This window comes from Delphinus delphis, chromosome 19 (assembly GCF_949987515.2).
Source record: "Delphinus delphis chromosome 19, mDelDel1.2, whole genome shotgun sequence".
NCBI classification, from domain to species: Eukaryota; Metazoa; Chordata; class Mammalia; order Artiodactyla; family Delphinidae; genus Delphinus; species Delphinus delphis.
Genome location: NC_082701.1, coordinates 9,841,422 through 9,866,848, shown reverse-complemented (window position 1 = coordinate 9,866,848; position 25,427 = coordinate 9,841,422). Strand labels below are relative to the sequence as shown.

The 25,427-nt window shown below is 52.8% G+C and overlaps 1 protein-coding gene across 1 annotated transcript in view; it reads left to right on the top strand.

Moving 5' to 3' along the window:
- The window catches only part of DNAH17 (dynein axonemal heavy chain 17), a 140,706-nt gene that overhangs the window by 32,032 nt on the left and 83,247 nt on the right, over window positions 1–25,427 (top strand). Inside the window, exons 3-17 of the mRNA XM_059997538.1 lie at window positions 14–207; window positions 960–1,152; window positions 1,333–1,432; window positions 1,709–1,794; window positions 1,998–2,123; window positions 2,879–3,031; window positions 3,155–3,244; window positions 4,862–5,029; window positions 5,435–5,551; window positions 11,926–12,191; window positions 12,936–13,131; window positions 15,413–15,559; window positions 20,339–20,447; window positions 20,765–20,868; window positions 22,724–22,864. Coding sequence (XP_059853521.1) covers window positions 14–207; window positions 960–1,152; window positions 1,333–1,432; window positions 1,709–1,794; window positions 1,998–2,123; window positions 2,879–3,031; window positions 3,155–3,244; window positions 4,862–5,029; window positions 5,435–5,551; window positions 11,926–12,191; window positions 12,936–13,131; window positions 15,413–15,559; window positions 20,339–20,447; window positions 20,765–20,868; window positions 22,724–22,864 — 2,190 coding nt within the window. The remainder of the gene's footprint in view (window positions 1–13; window positions 208–959; window positions 1,153–1,332; window positions 1,433–1,708; window positions 1,795–1,997; window positions 2,124–2,878; window positions 3,032–3,154; window positions 3,245–4,861; window positions 5,030–5,434; window positions 5,552–11,925; window positions 12,192–12,935; window positions 13,132–15,412; window positions 15,560–20,338; window positions 20,448–20,764; window positions 20,869–22,723; window positions 22,865–25,427) is intronic.

Here is a 25,427-nt window from a genome sequence, read left to right as displayed (position 1 = left end):
CTTCTCCTTTCAGGTCCTCTATTCCCTGTTAAACCAAAGCGAAAACGTGAGCGGATGGCCCCGCGTGGTCTCAGAGGACATTGTGAAGCAAGTCCACAAGCTGAAGAACGAGATGTGTGTGATGGGCGGCAAGATCAAGGGGAAGCCGCTGCTGCCCATCCCGGAGCACCTGGGCAGTCTGGATGGTACCCTTGAGTCCATGGAGAGGTAGGGACCCGGCCGGGGAGCTGTCTGGAAGGAGGGGCATCTGGTCCCCGACCACTAAGGATAAACTGTCTCACCGAAAACTGGTTTCGGAGCTGATGAAACCGAGGAGGGCAGGATGGTGCCTTTAGGTGCTGAGTCTGAGATCGAAGGCACAAGGACAGAACAGGACAAGACACTGGAGCCCCCGAGACTCCAGCTCTGGCAACTGCTGGACACCTGTGCTTCAGCCCCTCCTCCGTCAGACACAAGGACTAGGCCAAGGATGTCACATTGTAACATGGGAAAGGGGATACCCAGCTTTAGGACGTGGGTACTGAGGGACAGTGAGGGGCATAGAAGGGATTTTCAGCAGGTGGAGGCTGGGCTTCTAACTCGAGGCTGTGGCATCCCAGTGGCCCACAGACACACGAGGACTCCGAGGTGTCGCCTTGCACCCGCCTGAGCGCCATTTGCAACCGCCTGGTGTGTGCGACGCTTGAAGCAAGTTGCAGTGACAGTGTGTTCCCTTACTCCCATCAGAGGGTGACCGCTCCTGCAGGGCTTATCACACGGCAGGTCCTCTAGGCCCCCAGCACACGCCCCATGGTGACCCCAGTCAGAACTGCTGGAGGAGCCCTCGTGAACGTGGATTTTACTCCAGAGCTGGCCCTCCTCACCCTCTTTCTTGGGGGCACTGGCATCCCTGGCAACACCCAGTGTTGGTGCAGGGTCTCTCCTGGCTGACAGCCTCTCCCCCCGACTCTGCCCGGCAGGATCCCCTCCTCCCTGGACAACTCGCTGCTGCACGCCATCGAGACCATCATCATCGACTGGTCCCGCCAGATCCGGGATGTGCTAAGCAAAGACTCGGCCCAGGCCCTGCTGGACGGGCTGCACCCCCTGCCCCGAGTCGAGTTTGAGTTCTGGGACACCCGGCTGATGAACCTCAAGTGCATCCACGAGCAGGTGACGCCTGTTCTGCCCCTGGCGACCGGGCGCCCACTGGAATCCTGAGCACCCAGCCTCCCCAGGGGGACCCCTGAGGGGACCCGGGTAACCCGCGTAGATCCCTCAGCACCGGCAATGGGGTCAGGCAGCCTTCGTCTAGAATCTGTTGAAAGGCTAATTTTCTTCTTTCCTTCTCAGCTCAACAGGCCCAAAGTGAACAAAATCGTCGAGATCCTGGAAAAAGCCAAAAGCTGCTACTGGCCAGCCCTGCAAAATGTGTATACGAATGTCACTGAGGGTGAGCGGTGGCCCTATGAGAACCCTTCCCCCCTACAAGAAGAAGGTGTCAGCCCCTCCTGGGAGGGGCTGGGCAGGCCCCTTGCTGACCCTGGGGTGGAGGCGCCTTCCGCCTCCCCCATCAGCTTCCTTGGGCCCCGCCTTTTGAGGAAGACCCGTTCTTGAGGCAGTGGGTGTCCATAAACACACAGAGCTGCCCGTCACCATTTCTGACCGTCGGGAGTGGGGTCCGGCTTCCGCTCCCCAGTGGATGAGCCCCTGTTCCTGATTTGGGCAGGCCTGAAGGAAGCCAACGATATAGTTCTGTATCTGAAGCCTCTGCGGATCTTGTTGGAGGAGATGGAACAGGCTGACTTCACGATGGTATGTTAGCAAGACAAAGGTCATCTGGCAGGGGCTGGGCTTGTGTCTTGGCGGAGCAGGGGCTGCGGGCTTCCTGGCTGTGGTCGGGCTCGAGGATCTGGCGAGTGCCTCTTCCTTCCCCTTGGGGGTCCCCTCCTGGAGCCGTGGGGAGGGGCGTGCTGAGGTGCTGCGACAAAGCGCCCGCCCGGCCCGTCTCTCCCCAGCTCCCAACCTTCATCACCAAGGTGCTGTATACCATCTGCTTCATCTGGGCCACGTCCGAGCACTACAACACGCCCTCCAGGGTCATCGTCATCCTGCAGGAGTTCTGCAACCAGCTCATCGAGATGGTAGCCCCCCGGCCCTGGCCACCTTCCCTGCCTCCTGATTGGCGCCCCCCCCATCCCTCCCCATGTTCCTCAGCAGTTTAAAAACAGGCAGAGATGCTGGTGCAGGGATTTACAGGCTCTGGGCTAAGGCTGGGCCCTCTGGGTGGCCACCCAGTGTTCTCCCAAGGCCTGGGCAGTGCCGGCCCAATCTGCCCCACGCCGGGAGTGGGGAGGAAAGAAAGTGGGGCGGCCCACTGAGTCCCGGCACCCCAAGACTCGGCCGGGGGCCTTGTGGGGTTTATGTGCTCCGACACCAAGCCTCCTCCCGTCTCCCTCAACACCGATTCCCTTTCCTTCTTCCATTTCACGAGCACAGATTACACAACCTCCAAGGTGTGAGTTGCAGCCTTGCGCCCCTGGGCTGCCTGCGTGTGTTAGAATCATGCTCGCAGCCCTGTCTGCAGGCCCAGAGGGACCTAGTGGCCCAGGATCCCGCAGCCGTAGCAGGACTGCGTTTCTGGACCCCTAGAGGGCCCCTAGTCATCTACCATCAAAATCTGGTTGTGCCATGGCCTTAGCCCGGGGTGAGGGTCCCGGTGAGAGAAACGGTTCGGGCGCCGCGCCTGTAAATGCCCTGCAGTCAGCAGACGGGCTGGGACAGCGGATGTGTCAGAAGAAGTGGCCCAGGGGCCCGGGGTGGGTCATTCTAACCAGTGAAACAGCTGTGTCACCCCTCCGGCTGGTCCGAGCTTGGGGACACCTTCCCTTCTGCCCAGACTCGGACCTACCTGCGTCCCGACGATGTGCTGAAAAGCCTGCAGGGTGAAACTGAGGACGTGCTGAGCAGCGTCTCTCTGTCCCTGAGCGTCCTGAAGGAGCTGTACCGAGCCTACGAGTTCTGCTGCACGAACATGAAGCTTTTCTTCAAGGTACGGCCTGGTTGTAGAGAGCGAACCGGGGGAAAGGGGTCGGGGTGATGTTGGCCCCGGCGTCGGACCCCATGGACGTGTCGGAGGCAAACGCAGCCTTTTTTCTCTCTCTCTCTCCCCTAGAAAGACAAGAAGCCAGTGCCTTGGGAATTCCCTTCTTCTCTTGCCTTTTCCAGGATAAATTCCTTTTTCCAGCGCGTCCAGACCATCGAGGTAAAGGTGGAATTTTCCGCGTCATGGGGAAACGGAGTCCCTGGGCCACCTCGGCCAGGCCCGGAGCTATTAGCCCAGAGCAAAGCGACCCATTGTGCTTGCTTTTCCCCTTTCTCTTGCTTTCTGTCTATGAGCAGGTTAATGACAAGGTCAGTGACCCTGGTCAGGAAGCCTGCAGGCCAAGGGAGAGAGTTAGTGGGACTAAGTTAGCCCAAGAGAAGACTTAAGAAGGACCCTATTTGGATACTTGGGATGACACATGGCAAATTAAAATTTTTTAAAAGTTTCAAAATGGTTTCCTCTGGGGAGAAGAGGTGAGGGATGCAGGCATGGGTAGGGCGAGAAAGTTTTCCTTTTTGTTTTGTAATCTTTACGGTCTTTTTTTTTTTTTTTAACTTTGTGCACATTACATCCTTTAAAAAAAAAAAAAAAGCGGGGAACCATTCATTCATTGGGCAGTGATTTTATGATGGATGCCGTCAACAGCGGCTCCAGGAAGGCGTGTCTAGTTCTCATCCACACCCTCTGGGAGGCAGAGCAGGAAGCCCCCCTTAAGACTCCCAGATTCCCATCCTGGAGTGTTTCTTCATGCCTGAAGGCTCGAGCCCAAGAACTGGAAGGTCCCAGCCAAGTTTCTGGCCAAGTAGCCACTGGTTCCTACATTATAGATTGTGAGTCAGGGTGATGCTTCTAGGAAAAGGGGGGCTTCTGGGGGTGGGGGAAATGGCCATGCCAGCCACCCCCTGCCTGAGTTCTGTGCCACCCATGCCGCCCTCCTTGGGTGTAAGGGCCCCAGAGCTCAGGGCATGAGGATGCTGTTACTTTGCGTTAGGTTTGCTTGGATTATAGCTCGATATATCTTGGACATCTGCGGGGGGGAAGTGGCATGAACCTTGGCACTGGCTTAGGGGAGGACACGAGTACCCTACAAGCATCTTCCGTCTAAGCAGCAACAGGCACTGGGTCAGGCACCTGGGGACTGCTTGTCATCCTCAAGAAGCCTTTGGGGTCTCGATCAGGGAATAAGAGCTACACACAGAAGCGTTAGATAACGTGATAGGACTGAATGGAGTTAAATGCCAAAAGGAAGAGCACAGATAGCAATTGGGGATTCTGGAAAAGAAGGCACCACCATGGGCTAAAATAGGTGGGACGGCTTCCAGGAGAAGGCGAGGTGAGACCCACACCTCGGAGGGAGTGAGGGAGTGGGATTTACACGCAAACATCCATCAGGCACCCTGTACGTGAGGCCATCAGGAACCACCGCGTGCCCTTCCAACTGCTTCATCCCACAGCTGAGGAAGTGGGGCCCCGGTGAAGTGTGGTTTATTTAGAGGTACATTTCGCCCAGTGTTGGGTCAGGACAAGAGCCCGACCTTCACCTCTTCCTCCTCCATAATCACAGCTTGGAGATGGCTCATGGGACCCTTCCTTCCATCTCCTCTCTGCTACAGCAACGGCTTTAGAGAACATTAACACCAACACACAGAGGGCCCCTCCAGACTGCTGTGTGGCCCCGGGGCTCCTCCCTGCCGGGGTCAGAGCTGGATGAGTGACTGAACCATTGGCGTAGTTAGGAAGATGAACTGACGAGGGTGCTGGGGTTTTCTCCACCAGGATCTTTATAAAACAGCCATCGAGTTTCTGAAGCTGGAGAAGATGGAGCTCGGGGGCGTGAGGGGCAGCATACGCGGAAGCCAGGTGACTCAGATCTCTGATGAGGTCTTTGAGCTGGTGAAGGTTTTTGCCGACTGCAAATACGACCCCTTGGATCCCGGAGATTCGGTAAGTCGGGGGCCTTGGCAGGATCGATGGCAAATGCCCCAAGAGTGGGAAGGCATACGGAGGGAGCACGTGTGGCAGAGAAAAAAATGGTGCAAAAGATCTGCCCCGGGACATCCCTGGTGGTCCAGTGGCTAGGACTCTGTGCTGCCAACACAGGGGGCGAGGGTTCGATCCCTGGTCGGAGAACTAAGATCCCACATGCCACACGGCAAGGCCAAAAGATAAAACAAACACCAAAAAAACTCTGCCTGTGAAGCAGCCTGTGAAGACGGCGAGCTTGCTCAGCCCAGATGTAACCTGAATCCTGCCGGGGGTGGGGGGTGTCCGTGGGCATTAGAGTGAGCCCACCCCCCTGCTTTGCATGCTGGTTATGGTTACAAGGTTGGTGTTTTAATTCGCTTTCAGAGCTTTGATGACGATTACGCTGATTTTGAGACCAAAATTCAGGATCTGGATAGGAGGCTGGCCACGATCTTTTGCCAGGGGTTTGACGACTGCTGTTCTATTGAGTCCTGTGCAAAGGTACGGGTGGGCGGGGACTCTGCATTGACTGAGAGTTCGTCACAGCAGCACCGCGATGCCGAGAACGGTGGTAGAGATGGTCTAATCATGCAGCCTCATTCACAGGTGAAGAGCTAGGCCCAGAAAAGGCCAGGGACCTTCCTCGGGGCCTTAGAGCAAGTCAGCAGTCATCACCTTGAGTAGCACTGCCGCATCTTAGAGTAAGAGAGGAAAGTGAACACGAGGTGGTTATTTACTGAGTCCTGTTGTGCTCCATTGATCCTTATATGATTCAGTTCCCCCACTACTTATAAGGAACAGAAGTTAGAGAGAGGCAAAGTTGCTATAAAAATAAAACACATCCACATTTTGAGCCACTGAGCCACACTGCCACTTTCTTCAACATTTGAGACTCCAGAAATAGGCACAGTGTCCTTACGGGGGGCCGTCTCTAGGTGGTGGGGTGATGGCTGTCTTCTGTGTACTTTTCTACAGTTTCCGAGTTGTGTGCATGAAGTGTGTCGTACTTTTACAGTTAGAAAAAAGCAATGATGTTATAAAAACATTTTAAAAATAGATTGCAGAAAAGCACTAAAACCCCTAGAGAATGTCAACTTGAAAGAGAAACGCAAATGTCCAATACAGACATAGGTTGTTTAGCCTCTCAAATAATCAGGAAAGTGCAAGTTAAAACAGCAAGGTGCCTTTGTTATGGGTCAAGCTGGCGTAGTTAGGAAGATGAACTGACGAGGCAGGGAGTTGTGAGGAGCTAGACACTCGTCCCCACTGCTGGTTGGCGCGCCCCTCCCCGAGGATCCCTCAACAGCAGGCACGTTAGGGGGCGTGGAGATGGGCCCCTGGACCTGCTCGGTCCAAGCTCACGAGGCAGCCAACATTCAGTACCAACACACCAGTGCCAGTTCACCAACTTGCAGGCAGAACACTCAACACGAAGCACATCCTGTCTCTGCCCACAGACCTCTTTCCCTAGGGCACGCTCACCCTGCTATTCCCAGGATGGTTTTGAAACAAAGTCCAGCATTTCAGAGACCCCCCACTTCTGTCCCAGGCAAACCAGTACCCTCACCAAGCAGTCAGGAGGGGCTCAGTAAGCGTGGATGAGAACAGAGTCTGTGTGGTAATCAAATGTTTCGCAGCATCAGCCTGTGTTACCTTTCCACTGCTGCCATAAGAGATTACCGCAAGGGAAGCCAGCTAACTTAAATAGTAAACTCAGAAGGACAGAATGAACAGAGTAAATTTGCAGACCCCTTACTCAGAAGTTAAGCAGACATGGTGATTATCGGACTTTCCAGTGTTTTGCGTACATCACCGTCTCATCAAATAATTCCGAACTCGGGCATTTACACCCATTCGTCAGAGTCACGAACAGATGCCTTGGGCTGCAGGGACCACTGGTGGGTTTCTCCCGGCTCACGTGGGACTTTTGAGATGTAGTTCACGTAGCGTACCATCCACCTGTTTAAGGTGTACAGTTAAAAGGCTTTTAGTGCATTTAGAGTTGTACGGCCATCCACAATCACTTTTAGAACATTTTCATCACCCCCAGTCATTCCCCATTTCTCCCCGACCTCCCCGATCTTAGACAATCACTAATCTACTCTGTCTCTCTAGACTTGCCTATTCCCACGTGACACTTCTCTAAAACCTTGAATTAGTCACGATATTTAAAAATTGAGAGAGTGCACGTAAAAATCCAGGTTTTCACTCTCTCTTGGAAAAACAGATCTGGCCACACGGGACACACAGTCCCTCATGGTAACAAGCGGCTGCAGGGGAGGAGCTGTTCCTCGCGATAGACAGCAGTTTGCCTGGAGTTTGCCCCACTCCTCACCACTCCTTACTGTCCTAGCCCAGCCTGCGCCACGCCTTTATGTGACCTGCCTTGCCCCTATGACAGAGAGGGGGGATCTCTGCAGGATGTAGTGTGTGTAGCTACACCTCATCTGGACAACAGACGTTGAGTATTTAAGGGGGCAATACAGGTATATGCTTGGGCACCTTTTTATTTCTCTGTCTGGTGTTATGCATGTTTATCATCCATGACTCTCTACAGGTCAGAACTCTCTCTTCCCCTCACTTTGCAAGCCTCTGGGTTGCTGCCAGTGATGCAATGCCTGGGGGAGATGACCGATAATTAGCACATTACCTCGTTTAGTTCTCACAAAACCCCAGCTCTTTGCTAAATTCGTTGCCCGCATTGTCTATCCCATTTTACCAGCTCCGACAGGTCAAGAAAGCTGCTCAAGGTCACAGGGCTAGCCAGCAAGTAGGGAAACCAGGGCTCCAAGCCAGCTCCAAGGGCCACTGCTGGCAGGATCCCTGTTCTAGACCGCTCATCTGGATGGGCTCCCGTGGCCGGGATGGCAGTCGGGTTGGCCTGGGTGGCATAGGGCAGTGGCCGATCTTCCGGAGGATGCTGGGGCTGGGGTTGAGTTGGGGACCCAGGAAGCCCGCCACCCCTGAGCACAAAGATCTCTCTCATGCCAATGCCAGGCTGTCCTTTGCCTTTTAGGTTCTTTCGAAAAATGCAAATGCTTGGGGATTTGAAGCTCTGCAAATGTAATGATCAATTAAGTCTTGGATGGAGTTGGTGCTCCAGGCAAACTATCAGTGAATGCAAATTAGGACAGTGCCCCCATGCTGTTCCCTTCCGTGGAGCACCCTTCCCCTGGAGCTGCCTCAGGCGCCTCCTTGGAGAGGCCTCCCTCACTTCGTCCTCCAGGCAGGAGCCCTCCCTTCCGTGCTCCCCTCACTGCCATCGCCAGCACTGACCTGCTCGGTTTTTCTTCTTCGTGCTTGCCCGCCCCGACCCGCTCCGCGCCGCCCCGGCATCTGTGGTGTGTGGATCTCTATGAGTTTGTCGTCTTCCGAACTAGAATATAAACTCCCTGAGGGCAGGCGCTCGGTTTGGGTTGACTCAGAACCGAGCCTAGCACACAGCAGGTGCTTTGGAGCTTTCCCGGTGGAGGGAACTGGCCCCAGCCGAGGGATTGGAGCTGTTACCACTGCTCACTCCCGGGGAAGACCTTAGGCGGAACCGAGAGGCTCTTACCCCCAGGGCTACCCAAGTGCAAAGAGTCCCAGGTAGGGTTTGCAGCCAGTGCTTTAATGTGGAAACACCAGGTCCTCCCCTGTGGTGGGGTCTCCGAGAATTAAGACGATGCTGGAGCTGACGGACCGGGGTGCCAGGCGGTTAGTCCCTCTCGCCTCCTGTGCGGATGGAACCAGGAGAAGAAGCACCCCCAGACCTTCTGCTGGCTGGGTGCCACATTGCACTGTCTTCCAGTGATGGGGAAGGAGGTGGGTTGATGTATCCAAACCGAGACGCCTATTTCCTTCGCGATCCAGAGACCGTAGGACCCCCCTCGGAGGGGAGGAGCTGGTCCAGGAGGGACTCCGTTTGGCACCTGAGGGACTGAAGTCCATCCCCAGGTGCTCAAACTGGCAAACGCCCTTGTTCTACCCCCGGGCATTCCCCTCTCCTGTTGTGGCCTAAATCGGCTTCTGCACTCCACAAGGTGAAGTCCGCTTCTAACATGTAACTTTATGTCTGTGCTGAACTAGAAAGAAAATAAGGCAGAAAACTCTTGTGAACCATCCCCGTCTCTGTCTGCTCACCTTTCTCTCTGCACCGAAGAACATTTCCTCCCCCCTTGACAACCCTGTGCTCTAATCAGGACAGGCCCTTGGGGTCCCCTCCCTGCCGTCCCCTTGATCCCCTGCGTGTTCCCAAGCTGTCTGGATGCTCTTGCGCACTGTCAGTAATTCACACGCAGCCGGGAAAGTTCTAGAGCAATTTTCCACATGAACTCCTCCTGGCAGAAAATGAAATTAACCTCCTTCCTAGAAGCCAGAGGCCAAAAAACATGTAAGCATGAAATAAAAGGAATAGGAGTGGGAGGAAAAAAGCCAAGAGGGTCAGCAACCAACAAGAGGAACAGGTTCTTCCCAACTGTTACATGTCAGTTTCCAGAGAAATGACGCTGGTGACCTAATATGTCCGGAGCCTCTCCGCAGGTATCGGTGCTTAGCAACTCGGAGTTGCAGGGTCTTCCCGGGAGTCCCTGGCTGTCCCGTCTGGCTTTCGGGTAACTGAAAATCTTTCCTCCTTTCTCTGCAGCTATTATTCCACTGTTTCCCCAAAAGGCCATTTTTAGGGACAGTGGTCTTAGTTTTCATACCAAAAAGTAGGACAAATCTGAGACTTGGGTCCAGCCCTTCCAGGCACCAAGGGCTGCAGCCCATATCCCAGAGAAAACGGGGCCGTGTGGTCTGAGCCCTGATGAATCCCCGTCTGTCTCCAGGAGTGCTCTGCCGCGGGCACCCCCAGGCTCAGGCACCCCTCCCCTGGTGACCTCAGGCTGGCTCAGAGCTGCCCTAACATGTGACGTGTCACTGTCCGACCCCACGGCCTCTCTCTCCAGGCTGCAGTAAGGGCCCCTCCCTCACCACTCAGGCTCAGCCCCGGCCTGAGGCCTCCCTGGACACCCACCGCTGTGAGAGGATCTTTTAAGAAACTCTCCTCTGTGGCCCAATTTGAGCCATCCTCCTATTCCAGGCAAGACTCTAACTGAAACACCCAGGTAATTCTACCTTATTCTCTTCTACTAAGCCTTTCTTTAGTTTTAGTTTTTTTTTTTACAATTGCCAGTGTGTAGCATCCGCAGACCACAGGGTGATGAGCTCGTTACTTGCAAGGTGCTAGGGCATGTTTATGGTTACCACCCTCAGATATGTGAGGTGATGTCCCCCACTGGAGTAATCAGGTCAGGGTTCTCGGGCTGACAGGCCATGGAAATGACGCATTGAAGGGGACCTGGGCTGTCCCAGCTCCTGGGGGAATCAGGCAGCCCACGCCTGAACCCCTGGTGTCACGGCCTGGGAAGGTGCCAAGCTCCCCCTGTAATTTCCTCAAACGCCCAGGAGCTGAGCTCTCCCGGTCAGTGCTTCCTGCTCTCAACACCTATGCACGATGTCTGGGCCCTGTCCCCACTGCCATCTCCACCTGGTCAGCCCAAGGCTAAACACAGGCCCCTTTGTTGGTGGGTGGAACTGTGTCCTCCAGAGAGGGTAAAGTCTGGACCCCCGGGACCTGTGCATTATTGGAAATAGGGTCTGTGCAGATGTAACTGAGACGTAAATTGAGGTCCTACCACAGCGGTGTGCACCTTAATCCAGTGTGTCTGGGGTCTGTGCCAGAAGAAGGGAAGAGACACACACAGGGAAGATAGCCCCATGACCAAGGAGGTAGAGGATGGAGTGACGGGTCTACAAGCCGAGGGTTGCCGCCCACCCCCAGGGACCCAGGGGCTGGGACAGACTCTCCTCTGGAGCCTTCAGGGTAGCGCAGCCCTGTCCACCTTGATTGTGGACTTGTTGCCTCCAGGCTGTGAGAGAATTAATTCTGTTGTTGAAGCTGCCCAGTTCACGGTGCTGTCATGGCAGCCCCAGGACGCTCCTGCAGACCCTTCCCCACACCCAGCACTTGGCGACTTTAGTGGTTTGGGGACCCCACGTGGTTAAGATTGGCCTCCCTCTCACCTAGTTTGTTCCTGTTTTCTCCAGAGCATTTTTCAGAGCAAAACAAACTTCCCCATGGTGACTTTTCTTTCCTGGGTGGGTCCTTGAGAATCAGAGCTCTTCCTAAAAGGAATAATTCTCACGACTAAGACATTTCTCCGAAGTGAGAGAGTAGCATTGACATATATATGCTACCAAGTGTAAAATAGATAGCTAGTGGGAAGCAGACGCATAGCACAGGGAGATCAGCTCAGTGCTTTGTGACCGCCTGGAGGGGTGGGATAGGGAGGGTGGGAGGGAAGCTCAAGAGGGAGGGGATACGGGGATATATGTATATGTATAGCTGATGCACTTTGTTATAAAGCAGAAACTAACACATTGTAAAGCAATTCTACTCCAATAAGGATGTTAAAAAAATACAGGAAAAAAAAAAAGACATTTCTCCATCCAGTTATAGCGTAAGCCCTGGTTATATAAGTGCAGTATTGTGGTTACTTTTTCTTTTTTTTTTCAATTTTTGAAATGGTATTTCTTAAATGTTTAAATCTTCTTTGCCCAAACCCTGATTTCTCCTGGGCCCAGAATAAATTTTTCCAGACCTTGGACCTAGTTTGTACTGTTGGTTTATAAGCTAAGTATGTAGGGACCCAGCGTACATCAACATGGAAATCATTGAGGCGCCTGGTTAGCCAGTTGCCACACAGAGAAAAGCTTCTTTGTCTGGAAGGCGTGTATCTTCCTGATTCTGAAGCGTGGCTGCACACGGCGTCCCAGACATGCAGCTGGGGGTGACGCCGGGCATGGGGCAGGTGGCGGGCCCCGGCGAAGGCGCATCTCTCGTTTCTCCCCAGCTCCTACACATGTGTGGCAGCCTCTTGGAACGGCCTCTGATTCTCCCCGAGGTGGTGCCCAGGTACTCGGTCATGCTGGAGCTGTTTGACGCTGAGCTGGACAACACCAAGACCCTGTATGACGCCCAGATTGCGGCCTCGGCAGACGGGAACATCCCCCCTATCCATAAAAACATGCCCCCGGTGGCCGGGCAGCTCAAGTGGAGCCTGGAGCTGCAGGAGAGGCTGGAGGCACCCATGAGGGACCTCAATCACATCGAGCACCCGTGAGTGATGGCCCCGGGCGGCCAGCGCTCCTCCACAGCTGTGGAGTTTGCGGTGGGTTGTGGGGACGTCTGTCCCAGCTCTGAGGCAGGCCCATGCTTACCGTCGCCCAAGGCTTTCCTTCCCAGGGCACGGTCCCAGGAGAGACCCTGACTGCACCTCCCCCTCCTCTGGGTGCCTTCCCAGCGGGCATGTCGGGAAGGTGACCTTGGTGGTCACCCTCATGGAAATGAACAAAGACACCCAAATGAGAACAAGCAGAGGCTGCTTCCTCGGTGCTGGCCAGAGCAGGGAGTCGGCCACTGTCACTCGTTTTTGGCAGAGGCTGGAAAGCAGGGGGAGGAGTGGAAGAACCCACAGCAGAACAGAGAAGGCCCCAGGTCTCCCGGACTGGACGCCATCAGCATGGGGACTGGAGGAGGGCGTCCTGTGTGTTTGGTCAGGAGGCATGTCTGGCTCTCTGGTTGGTCCTAAGTTGGAAGGGAGGACAGAAATTAAGGAAGGTGGCAGTTATGAATCAAGTCCTGGCCATTCAGGGCCAATATTACAAGGATTATCATTTGACTTTCTGGGCTGGTTGCCGCCTGTGAAGGGCGTCATCCACGTGTATGTTCAGTGTCTCAGCCTGGAAGAAACAGAGAGCTGGCTGCCTGCTGCATCACCCCAAGGTCTGGCAGGCACGGTTGGGGTGTTAGCGAGGCCCTGAGGGAGACGGCACCTGACCCTCCTCCTAACTCTGATTCCAGGGTCATGTCCAGTGTGGAGGCCAAGTTGATCTACCAGAAATACGATGAGATGGTGGAACTGCTGAGACGCTACCGTGAGAGGATCTACCAGCAGTGGGCGGCGGGGGTAGACCAGGACTGCCACTTCAACCTGGGGCAGCCCCTGATCCAGCGGGACCCCGTCACCAGACTCATCCGCGTCAACTTCAGCAAAGCGGTGGGTGTCGTCTGGCCGCAGCATCGGGAGGGCAGCTGGGCCAGAGGCTGTCCCAGGGACCTAGGGTTCCCCACGGGGCAAGCCCACGTGAGGCTGAGGCTGACCCCCCTCCTACCAACAGCATGGACTTGTGGGATTGATGTTTATGTCATATCCAGCTAAAGCTTTATTATTCAAGTGTTGCTTAAAGTATGCCCAGGATATATTTAAGATATGAGACAGTGGTAGCCTCCTTGAAAATAGCTGGAATGAGTACGCTATTTTAAAGCTGGGCCGCCTTTCATGGGATCCCAAGGGGAACTATCAATTTGAGAATTTAAAAGAAAAGAAAAAAAAGGTCTTTTCAGGATCTGAATAAGTGGACCCCCTGGTCAAGTCGGGAAGGCTGGAGGGAATCCACACCGTCCAGGGCTAAACCCCAGGTAGTTAACTAGGTACGCGGGCAGAAGCTGGGGCAGCCTGAATCTCTACAAGCACCTGCCTTTCAAGAATGCATCTGCCCTGCTCTGAGGTCAGCGGTGATACCAGGAAGGCAGGGAACCCAGATGGGACTTTTCCTCTGAAACCTTCTTTCACCCAAATTCATTCTTTCATTCAACAAATAGTTACTGAACACCTACTTTGCGTATGTGTTTGGGATGAATTAGTGAACCAACAAAGATCTCTGTCCTTCTGGAGCTGCCTCCTACAGGGAGAGGGGGAGACAGAGAGACAGAGAGAGGGGAGAGAGTGGTGGGGGCCCGGTGGAAGGGCCAGGAGAAGAGGGGGCAGGGACGATGAACTAGCATAACGTATAACACATAAGAACGTGATGGTCGGTACCTCAAAGAATGGGAAAGGCAGGTAAGCGGGGAATGGACAGAGCCGGAGGAAGGGGGCAGGTTGCGGCTTTGGACTTGAGCAGAGACTTGCAGGAGGTAAGGGCGTTGGCCAGCAAAGATGGGAGGAAAGCCTTTGAGGAGAGCAAACAGCTAAAGCAAAGGCCAGGAGGTATGCGTGTGCCTGGTGAGTTGTGGGAGCAGCGAGGAGATGGGGGGGCCGGGGTGGAGTGATCAGGGGAGGTGCAGGGAAAGGGGGTGAGGAGACGATGGGGCACAGAGAGCCTCTCGGGCCCTGAAAGGGACTTGGGTCTTTGTTCCGGGCAAGGTGGCAGCCATTGCAGGGTTTCGAGCAGAGGAGGGCCCCGATCTGAGATGCTGTGTGTGAGTGGGCTTGGGGGGAGGGCAAGGCCAGAAGCACAGAGACCACTTAGGAGTGTTTTGCTGGAATCCAGGTGAGGGATGATGAGAGGGTGGTGGCCTGGACCAGAGCAGCAGCAGTGAAGGTGCGCAGAGGTTAGATTAGATTTTGATCACAGGGCCGATGAGATCCTAGACAGGTTGGAAATCACGTGTGCGGGAAGAGAGGGGTCAGCCCCAGCCTTCTGGGGCTGGGCAACTGGAAGGGGGGAATGGCCATCAGATGAGACAGCGGGTGGAGGCGGCTGGTGGGCAAGACTGCTCTGTTTCAGTCACGTTGAGTTTGACACGTCAACTGGACATCCACGTGGAGACGCTGAATAGGCAGGTAGATGCAGGAGTCTCAAGTCAGGAGAGAGTCCCGAGCTGGGGACGTGAGCACAGGAATCACTCACACGTAGATGGTTCTTAATGCTGTGACGCTGGGTGAGGTCACCAACGTGAGAGCAGATCGAGAGGGACCCCATCTGCGGTTCTCCAACACTTAAATCTCAGAAGCATCAGAGAGACTGGTAATGGGGCCCAGGAGAGCCTGATGTCCTGGACGCAAAGGGGACCATGTGCCCAGGAGGGGGAGGGACCAGCTGCTGAGAGGCCACGTGAGACGGGGCCTGTGAAATGACCCATGGATTCAGCAATGTGAAGGTTACTGGGGCCTCTCCAAGAACGGTGTTGGCCGAGCAGTGAGGGCAGAAGCTCTGTCGGAAGGGATGCCCTGCTGTTGGTCTCCTGGGCTGTAACCAGGGGGTGGAGAGGGACAAGGGAAGGTCAGACCCTAGGGAGGAGCCTTTCTTTAGACACCTGGCAGGTTAGTTACAATGATGGTGTCCACCATGCTGGTGATGCCAGCGCTTCTAGACATCAGGAACAGTCAGTAGGGTGAAGGCATCGTGATCCTACCGGTGGAGCCCATCCCCAATCAGACCTCCCCCCAGCTTTGGGGGCTGTCGAAGCATCCCAGGGACAGACCCTCACTTGCGCTGCTACGTACCATGCCACTGAGGCCACCCCCTCACCTCTTGTATTCTCTTCATTCACCTTAGCTGGTGGCAGTGCTGAGAGAGGTCAAGTACCTGAACTTCCAGCAACAAAAAGAGATTCCCAGCAGCGCCGAGAACCTGTTCTCACAGTACGAAACCTTCTGGAAGTTTGTGGGCAACTTGGAACTCATTGCCCGCTGGTACAATGAGGTGAGCTGGTGTTGCTTTGTTTTGTTTGCCACGATGGGGTTTTGTTTAGAACAAACACAGGTGTACGATCCCCACCCAGAGTAGAACTGAGAATGTTTTCCTATTTGAAGGTGGTTGGAGCCACCCTCTGGGGAGAATCCACGTTCTCACCTTTTCCACCTTCCAGAGTTGCCCGCGTTCCTTGGCTCGAGGCCACGTCACGCCACCTTCGGATCACAGCACCTTTGCTTTTGTTGTCATGTTCCCTTCCTTAGTTCTTCTTGACTCCCTCTTATAAGGACCTCGCAATCGCATTGGGCCCGCCCGATGTCGGGGTCCTTAACTGAATCGCGTCTGCAAATTCTCTTTTGCCAAGTGCAAGGTGACATAGTCACAGGTCCTGTAGATTACGACGTGACGTCTTTGGGGGCCATTATTCAGCCTACCGCAGACACCTCATCCAAAAGGGGCCAATGAAATTCCCTCTCCTTGAACCCTGGGAACTTGGAATTGGGTCCCAGCATCATTCACACCGGAGTCTCAGGGGGAGCAGAGAAACCAGAATGAGCGAAACACGGGCCGCAGAGGGAAGGGAGCAGGCGGGTGGAGCAGACAGGCGGAGAGGCCCCACGAGACAGAGGGGAGCCCGGGCGTGGGCTTTGTGGGCCCAGTCCCCGGGGCTCCACCAGCGCACCTCCACGTGACCTGAGCCAGCTTTAGTGGGCTTATATTTCTTGCAGCCAGCTTGCCCCCGACTGGAGCCACTGGGTGGAACCTGGAATATTTCTGTTTCTGGGTTTTGCATCTCGATCTGTTGGAGAGATGCTTACACGCTCCTAAATCCCTGATGTGACAGCCCCTTTCCTAGAGCCCCGAAGACCGTGCCTCGGTCGCCTTCCCTGGCCTGTCTCGTGGGGGCCTTGAACTTAATGCTCGGTTCCAACCAGAACGTGGAGAGGGAGGTTCCTGTTCTGCCCCTCCCCTGCCGGCTTGTTAAGTGCCCTCTGAGTCGGTAGTAACTGCAGCACAGCTCTGCCGTGCACCTCCTCCCTACGGTGGCCAGATTTGACCAAGCCCAGGAATTCCCTGCCAAAAAAGAGAATGTTGGAACATCAAAAGATTCAGAGCAAGGCCTTTGGGACACTGAGGAAGCCTCCCGACCTTGCTAGAAGTGACCGCCTCCTACCTGAATGTGAACTGAAGCACGCCAGGTCATGCCATCACGTGGATTTGCCAAAAAGTATCACTCCCCCACTGCTCACCCCAACACGCCCACCACAGAACCAACCATAGACCCGTTCCTTACTCTATTCCACAAATTAGAGCATGGGGGTGACGTCACCTGAAATGTGTTCAGGATAAACTGGAGTAAGCTGCTTTTCACTAATTTCATTTTTGAAGATAAAATCTTAATTGACTCACTTATTGATGCTGCGAACTGTGACAGCCCAGGGCCCGCCTGAAGTGCGTTTCCTTGAATTAGCTTTCTCCAGAAGCAGCTCTGTTCAGGTTCAAAGAACGCCGTGTTCATCCGTTCCCTGGAACGCGTCCCGGACGCGGTGTTTAGGAAAAATGGAAACCTTAGAGATACAGTCACGTGGAAAAATGTTTGTGGGTTACTTTCAGTGCAAGAGCTTTTTTTTTTTTTTTTTTTTTTACAACGACGCAATCAGAAACAGACAAAATCCAACAAACGTTATTTAGAATGAAACAAAAAAATTGATCTTCCACTTCTGAATTTCCAGACAAAACCCAGCCAGTCCCACGCGGGGAAGCATGTTAGCTTCCGCTGTGAACGACATTGTTCTGCTAATAGAAACATCGGACAAAGATGGGGAGCCAGGCAGTGAGACCCAGAGCTCAGCGCCTGTGGTGACCATCATTACTGATGCCGGCTCCCCTCTCTGGGGTGCTCCTGGCCCCTTAGATGCGCTTCTATTTTTTTTTTTTTTTTTTTTTGCGGTACGCGGGCCTCTCACCGTTGTGGCCTCTCCCATTGCGGCGCACAGGCTCAGCGGCCATGCCTCACAGGCCCAGCCGCTCCGCGGCATGTGGGATCTTCCCGGACCTGGGCACGAACCTGTGTCCCCTGCATCGATAGGTGGACACTCAACCACTGTGCCACCAGGGAAGCCCCGCGCTTCTTATTCTTAACGTACTTTCTGTTGCCAAGAGAGACCCCAGGCCCCCAGACTGCTAATATCTATTAATGTTTGAGCTAGGTGAGTGTTGGAGTGGGGCTTTAAGGGATCTGCTGGGGGGTCTGGGAAAAATGCCCTAAAGGTGTGGATTTATTATATAGGCTGCTGAAAAATAATAAACAGGGCGTATCAAATGGATCTCAGCGCTGTGAGCTGTGTTTACTCTGGGCAATCACAAAGGCATAATAACATTTAGCTCTTGTCCGGGCTATTCGTGTAATTGTTTAATATCCAAACTCTGATAAATGGAATCAAGATTTCACATTGACTCACTTTTCATTCCGTCAGTGCTTTCTTCTGCTCCTGTCTGGTTTCCACTGGTAATAGCTGTTAACCTTTATTTCTCTGCCATACCGTACCTTTTCTAAGAGTTAATTGTCTGAAAAGGGGCACGTGGGTGGGGAGGGGGCGCCATTTAAAGTACCAAATATATGTCAAGGATTATTGTGAGTGGAGCTGGGAAAACTGGACGGCTACGTGTAAAAGAATGAAATTAGAACACTCCCTAATACCATACACAGAAATAAACTCAAAATGGATTAAGAGACCTAAATGTAAGGCCAGACACTATAAAACTCTTAGAGGAAAACATAGGCAGAACAGTCCATGACTTAAATCACAGCAAGATCCTTTTTGACCCACCTCCTAGAGAAATGGAAATAAAAACAAAAATAAACAAATGGGACCTAATGAAACTTCAAAGCTTTTGCACAGCAAAGGAAACCACAAATAAGACAAAAAGACAACCCTCAGAATGCGAGAAAATATTTGCAAACAAAGCAACTGACAAAGGATTAATCTCCAAAATATATAAACAGCTCATGCAGCTCAATATTAAAAAAGCAAACGACCCAATCCAAAAATGGGCAGAAGACCTAAATAGACATTTCTCCAAAGAAGACATACAGATTGCCAACAAACACATGAAAGGATGCTCAACATCACTAATCATTAGAGAAATGCAAATCAAAACTACAGTGAGGTATCACCTCACACCGGTCAGAATGGCCATCATCAAGAGATCTACAAACAGTAAATGCTGGAGAGGGTGTGGAGAAAAGGGAACCCTCTTGCACTGTTGGTGGGAATGTAAATTGATACAGCCACTATGGAGAACAGTATGGAGGTACCTTAAAAAACTGAAAATAGAACTACCATATGACCCAGCAGTCCCACTACTGGGCATATACCCTGAGAAAACCATAATTCAAAAAGAGTCATGTACCGCAATGTTCATTGAAGCTCTGTTTACAATAGCCAGGACATGGAAGCAACCTAAGTGTCCATCGACAGATGAATGGATAAAGAAGATGTGGCACATATATACAATGGAATATTACTCAGCCATAAAAAGGAATGAAACTGAGTTATTTGTAGTGAGGTGGATGGACCTAGAGACTGTCATACAGAGTGAAGTAAGTCAGAAAGAGCAAAACAAATACCATATGCTAATATGTAGAATCTAAAAAAAATAAATGGTTCTGAAGAACCTAGGGGCAGGACAGGAATAAAGACGCAGATGTAGAGAATGGACTTGAGGACACGGGGAGGGGGAAGGGTAAGCTGGGACAAAGTGAGAGAGTGGCATGGACATATACACACTACCAAACATAAAATAGATAGCTAGTGGGAAGCAACCGTATAGCACAGGGAGATCAGCTCTGTGCTTTGTGACCACCTAGAGGGGTGGGATACGGAGGGTGGGTGGGAGATGCAAGAGGGAAGAGATGTGGGGATATATGTATATGTATAGCTGATTCACTTTGTTATACAGCAGAAACTAACACACCATTGTAAAACAGTTATACTCCAATAAAGATGTTAAAAAAAAAAAGAATTATTGTGAAAGGCAAATAGCATCTAATGTACAGTTTGAATTCTATGTACATCCCTCACTTTAGAGAGTAGACCTGTCCTTGAAAACTTACATGTAAATCAAAATGTTGCCAGATAGGACAATATTCCAAAGCACAACTGGTGCTTGTTATTTAAAGGAATAATTAATGAAAACTGTATACACACTCTGTCTTTTTTTTTTCTGTTCTGTGAATCGAGGTTTTCGAGTGTTACATGAATTTCTTAGCTCAGGGTAGACCCGTATCGAGCCTGTATGGAACCTACCCTACCGTTCACTCTGATGCTTTAACAAGTGAAACAGCTTCTCCACAGATCCTGGACCTCCTTTGTATGATCACATTCCGAGCCTTAGGTCATAGGCAAGGCGATGTTCTGAGAAACGCCCCAGAAGTGTCCCAGTTACCAGCGTGTATTCCTCTGATTTTCTTTTTATGATTCTAAGCCGGATATTTGAAGCTTTGGATTAGGTATGCACTGTTTTTGCATTAGTGAATTCCCTTCTCTTTCTACCCCATAACATGGGTGATTAGGAGTTAAGTATATACGTAAATCCTTGGTGATAAAAAATAATTTTAAAAGTTGGAATCTCCTGAACTTTGATGTACACATAATTCCCAATTAAATAACACTAACTGTAATTGGTTTGGTTGGGATTGAGTAATAAACACCCTTACCAGGAGACGATTTTAAATCTGCTTGGATTTGGAACAAAGGCCCTGAAACTGTAGCCCTTGTTTTGCAGATAATGACCACTGTGAAGGACGTAGAATTTCCACTGATAAAGTCAGAATTGGAAACAATCGATGTCAAATTGTTGGCCGCTGAGACGACCTTATTCTGGAACGGCCAAGGTACAAAGGCGACATTCATTCCCCCTTAGGTTGAACTTGGGTGAGGGGGATGGAGGGCCGGGTCCAACCTGTCGGCCACCTGGAGTTCCTGTGGAATTAGTGATCCAGCTACGTGGGGATAGGGAGACCTTGTTTCCCAAGAGACACGATGTGCTTTATTCCTCAGCGTTGCCTTTTGGGAAGCTCTCCGCGATTTCCTCTGCTTCAGGCTCCGGAGAAGCGGACAGACTCGCCGAGCATTGTGTTGTAATAACGAGTGTTAAGCCAGCCCTTGCTAAATCGTTCATTTTGTAAGATCCCTTTATGCTTCTTTTTAGGTGTGTTTGAATATATTCAAGAGATGCGAGAAATGCTATACAACTTGCAGAACAGGATACAAAAAGCAAAGCAAAACATAGAGGGGATTTCCCAGGCCATGAAGGTGAGTAACCTGCAAAGCACAGAGCGGGGCTTAAATGGGGACCCCGGAGAGGGTCCTGGGGAAACGGGCCCCCTCGGAGACGATCACGGAAAGTGCCCAAGGCAGTGGGGGCCTGCTGTGTGAGGCTCTGGGCTGTACCATGGTGACGTCAGGGTGGCCCCAAGGCAGAAGGGCCCCTGGTCACTCTGCAGAGCTCCATTCCATCTGGGTCTGTTGAGCTCAGCAAGTGTGTGGGCAGGTCCCTCCGCCAGGTGGGTGCCAGGAACGAGGGTGGGGGTGGAGATGCGCTCAGACTCGGCCCCACCGGGAACACACTCATCCCTCAATGCAGAGCAGCACAGGTCCTTGCTTTCAAGCCTCATCCAGAAAACTGGGGGAAAGCCTTCGCTAGCACTTCCCTCCCCCACCATGCTTTGTCATCAGTGCCTGCATCTGCAGACACCTGCCCCGGGCCAGCGCTAGTTTGTTCATTAGAAAACACCTCTTCTGTTTTGAGACCCCTTTGGCTTATCACGGTGTGAAACTCTTTCCTTCGTTACAATTGACGTTCATTTCATCACCATCCACTTAGATTTAACTCAATACATTGTAAGCAAAAGCCATTGCTCACCCCATTTTTTTCTGATTTGTTTTCTGATTCAGTTTTCTTTCAATCAGATTATTTCCCCAAGTAATTGCCTCAGAAAGGGTGCGTTGATGACCTACTTTCTGAATCCTTGCTTTCCAAAACTATCTTTCTTTGGATGTTACCTATAGCTGTCTTGTCCAAGTAAAGGATTTTCTGATATGGTCCTTTTCTTTCAGTAGCCTAGAAGCATCCCTGTACTCGTCTGCTCTGGCTGCCATAACAAAGGACCAGAGACTGGGCAGCTTAAACAGCAGAAATGTATTGTCTCATAGTCCTGGAGGCTAGAAGTTTGAGATCAAGGTGCCAGCAGGGTTGGTTTCTTCTGAGGCCTCTCTCCTTGTGTGTAGACGGCTGTCTTCTCCCTGTGTCCTCGCACAGTCGTCCCTCTGTGTCTATGTCCTAATCTCCTCTTCTTATAAGAACACCAGCCATATCAGATTTAGGCCCACCCTAATGACCTCACTTTAATCATCTCTTTAAAGACCTTCTCTCCAAATGCAGTAACATCTGAGATGTTAGAGGTTAGAGCTTCAACATATAAATTTGTGGGAGGAGGCACAGTTCAGGCCACAGCCACCCCTGCTTATAGCCTCAATGTTGAAAAAGCTGACAAAGGTATGACTTCCCTTTGCTGATATATTTGATATTTCCTCTGAAAGATATTTTTTGACTTTCCTGTTCTCTCCGTCCAGAGGTAGGTAGAGTCCTTGGTCATCTTCAGTGTTCAGACGTGTCACCAGAGTGTATCCAGACGTGTGTCTCCTTTTGTTAATGTTCCCTGGATCCACAAAGTACTTTCAATCCGAAAATGGCAACCTTGCCTCAGCCCCCAGGCACCTTCTCCAGTCACTCATTCTCTCCTGTGTGTCCCTTTCTGTCCTGTACTCTGAGCATCTCCACACGTGTCTCCAGATCTGGCTGCCATGCCCCGTCACCCCCAGCTCCTGAGGTTCCCCGACAAGAGGGTCAGACACTCCTTCCCCTAGAGGGACTCCTTTGGGGCCTGACTGGGGAACATGCACAGAGGTCTCTCCGTGGTCCTCCAAGGCCCTGGTTGGTTTTGAGTCACATCATTGGAGGCTCTCTGGCCAACAGTCCTCAGCGGCCCCTTGGCCTCTGCGAGGCCAGCCTAGGATGGGGACACTCACTCTAAAGGCTGTGTAGGAGGGAGTAGGGCCAGAAGCTTTTTCTTCAGACACTTCTCTCCCGCTCACCTTTTCCTTCCAGGACTGGTCGGCCAACCCAATGTTTGAAAGGAAGGACAACAAGAAAGAGGCCCTGTTAGACTTGGACGGGAGGGTGGCCAACCTCAACAAGCGCTACACCGCGGTCAAGGACGCCGGCCTGAAGATCCAGTCCATGGTCATGGTAAGGAGCTGCCCGGGAGGGCCTTGGAGAGGCCATGGGCTCTCCGCAGCCGGCGAGGGAGGAGGGAGAGCTCGAGGCTTCAGAAAACGTCAGGCGTCTAAGACCTTTAATCCAGGAGTCCGATCTTACAGTAGCAGACCCCGCTAACTGCTCCCCCGGAAGTCTGATTCCTCTTGTCACGTGTCTGCCCTCCTCCCCTAAGGGTGTCAGAGCCCCCTCCCCCCACCCCACATGAATCGGTGTGGACAAGTGACACCTTCGTACCAAGTCCCTGGGAGAAGCTGTATCACGGCTTCCCACCCCTGAGTGTGAGGAAGGCCCAGCAGCACGGAAAGAGAGAGGAGCACAGGATGTGGGTGCCCTGTGGTGTTTGGGTGCCAACACGTTGAAACTGGGATAATGTGCGGGCACGTGCTTGCTGGGCTGCCCGGCCTGAGGGTTATTCCTTTCTGCCAGCCGTCTCAAGGGTCCTTGGGCCCGGGGCCCCACAGGCACGGGCACGGTCGGAGGGGGATGCAGAATGGGAGCCTCATGCCCCTGGTAGCTCTGCCTGATTCCCGGCAGCATGGGGTTCTCACGCCTTCCTCTGTCTTCCTCCGTCCGTGGCCACTTTAGCCAGCTTGCATTTTCGCCTATTTCTGAGGCAAATGTGAAAGGTGCAGCTCTGCGTTGGCCTGGAAAGGAGAAAACTGCCCGCCCCCCCACCCCACCGAGCTCAAGATATTTTCAGGACAGTTTTTCGGGGTTTCCCAGTGCATGGCGCAAATCATTGCTAGGGCCTTAAATGATGGGTCGCCACATCCAGACAGACCAGCAGGCCCCCCAGGAGGAGGGTCTGTGCTGGGCTGTTCTCATGGTCAAGTCATTGATTGGAAGGTCATTGCCCCTGTGGAGTGACTTGACTGGACCAAGAAATATTTTGTCTTGTTTCCAGATCCTCTTCCTTTCCCCTTTGCCCTGGTGCCAGAAGGGCCAACGAAATTAACATGTTAGACTGCAAAAAGGTTATTTGGAAGAGTTAACCGATTAACCTATTAACATTACCAGATGTGTTGGAAACAACATGGGAGAGATAAATCTAGCTTAGCATTGGGAAGAGGTTCACAGCACACTAGCCCAGCTGGAGGGGGAGCCAGGAGGGAACAGGAACCCCAGTGAGGCAGAGGCCAGCGAGCAATTGACAAGGCTTTGTTATCACAGCATTTGTCAGAGTCCTCTACTCCCATAATGGTCATTTGAACCATTGTTACACTGAAGTTATTTAAGCCTGTGTCTTCTCTCCCCTATTAGAATATAACTGCCTGAGGGTACAGACTGGGTCACATTCATCTTTGTGTTTTCCTGTAGCACTCAGTGTCTTACAGTTTCATCTATCCACCCACCCATCCACCCATCCATCCACCCACCCACCCACCCACCCATCCATCCATCCACCCACCCACCCATCCATCCACCCACCCACCCATCCATCCATCCATCCACCCACCCATCCATCCATCCACCCACCCACCCATCCATCTACCCACCCACCCATCCACCCACCCACCCACCCACCCATCCACCCACCCACCCACCCACCCATCCACCCACCCACCCAAACATCCATCCATCCATCCACCCATCCACCCACCCACCCATCCATCCATCCACCCACCCACCCATCCATCCACCCACCCACCCACCCATCCACCCATCCACCCATCCACCCATCCATCCATCCACCCACCCACCCATCCACCCATCCACCCACCCATCCACCCATCCACCCACCCATCCACCCACCCATCCATCCATCCATCCATCCATCCATCCATCCACCCATCCATCCATCCATCCATCCACCCACCCACCCACCCATCCATCCATCCATCCACCCACCCACCCATCCACCCATCCACCCACCCATCCACCCATCCACCCACCCATCCATCCATCCATCCATCCATCCATCCATCCATCCATCCACCCACCCATCCACCCATCCATCCATCCATCCATCCATCCATCCATCCACCCATCCACCCACCCACCCATCCACCCACCCATCCACCCACCCATCCACCCACCCATCCACCCATCCACCCACCCATCCACCCACCCATCCATCCATCCATCCATCCATCCATCCATCCACCCATCCACCCATCCATCCCTCCACCGACCCACCCACCCACCCACCCATCCACCCACCCATCCACCCATCCACCCACCCATCCACCCACCCATCCACCCATCCACCCATCCATCCATCCATCCATCCATCCATCCACCCATCCACCCATCCACCCATCCACCCATCCACCCATCCACCCATCCACCCATCCATCCATCCATCCATCCATCCATCCATCCATCCACCCACCAGCTCCTGCTCTGTTCCAGGCATACTACTTAGTGCTGGAGGTATAATGGTGGAAAAGACAGTCAATCCCTGTCCTCGTGATGCCTGGCATCAAGGGGAGGTACAGACCAAAGACAAAATAATTCAGAATTGTCATCTGTGCCATCACAGGCACAAATAACAAATTGCTAGAGGGAACACAGGTCGGCGGGCAGGGACAGG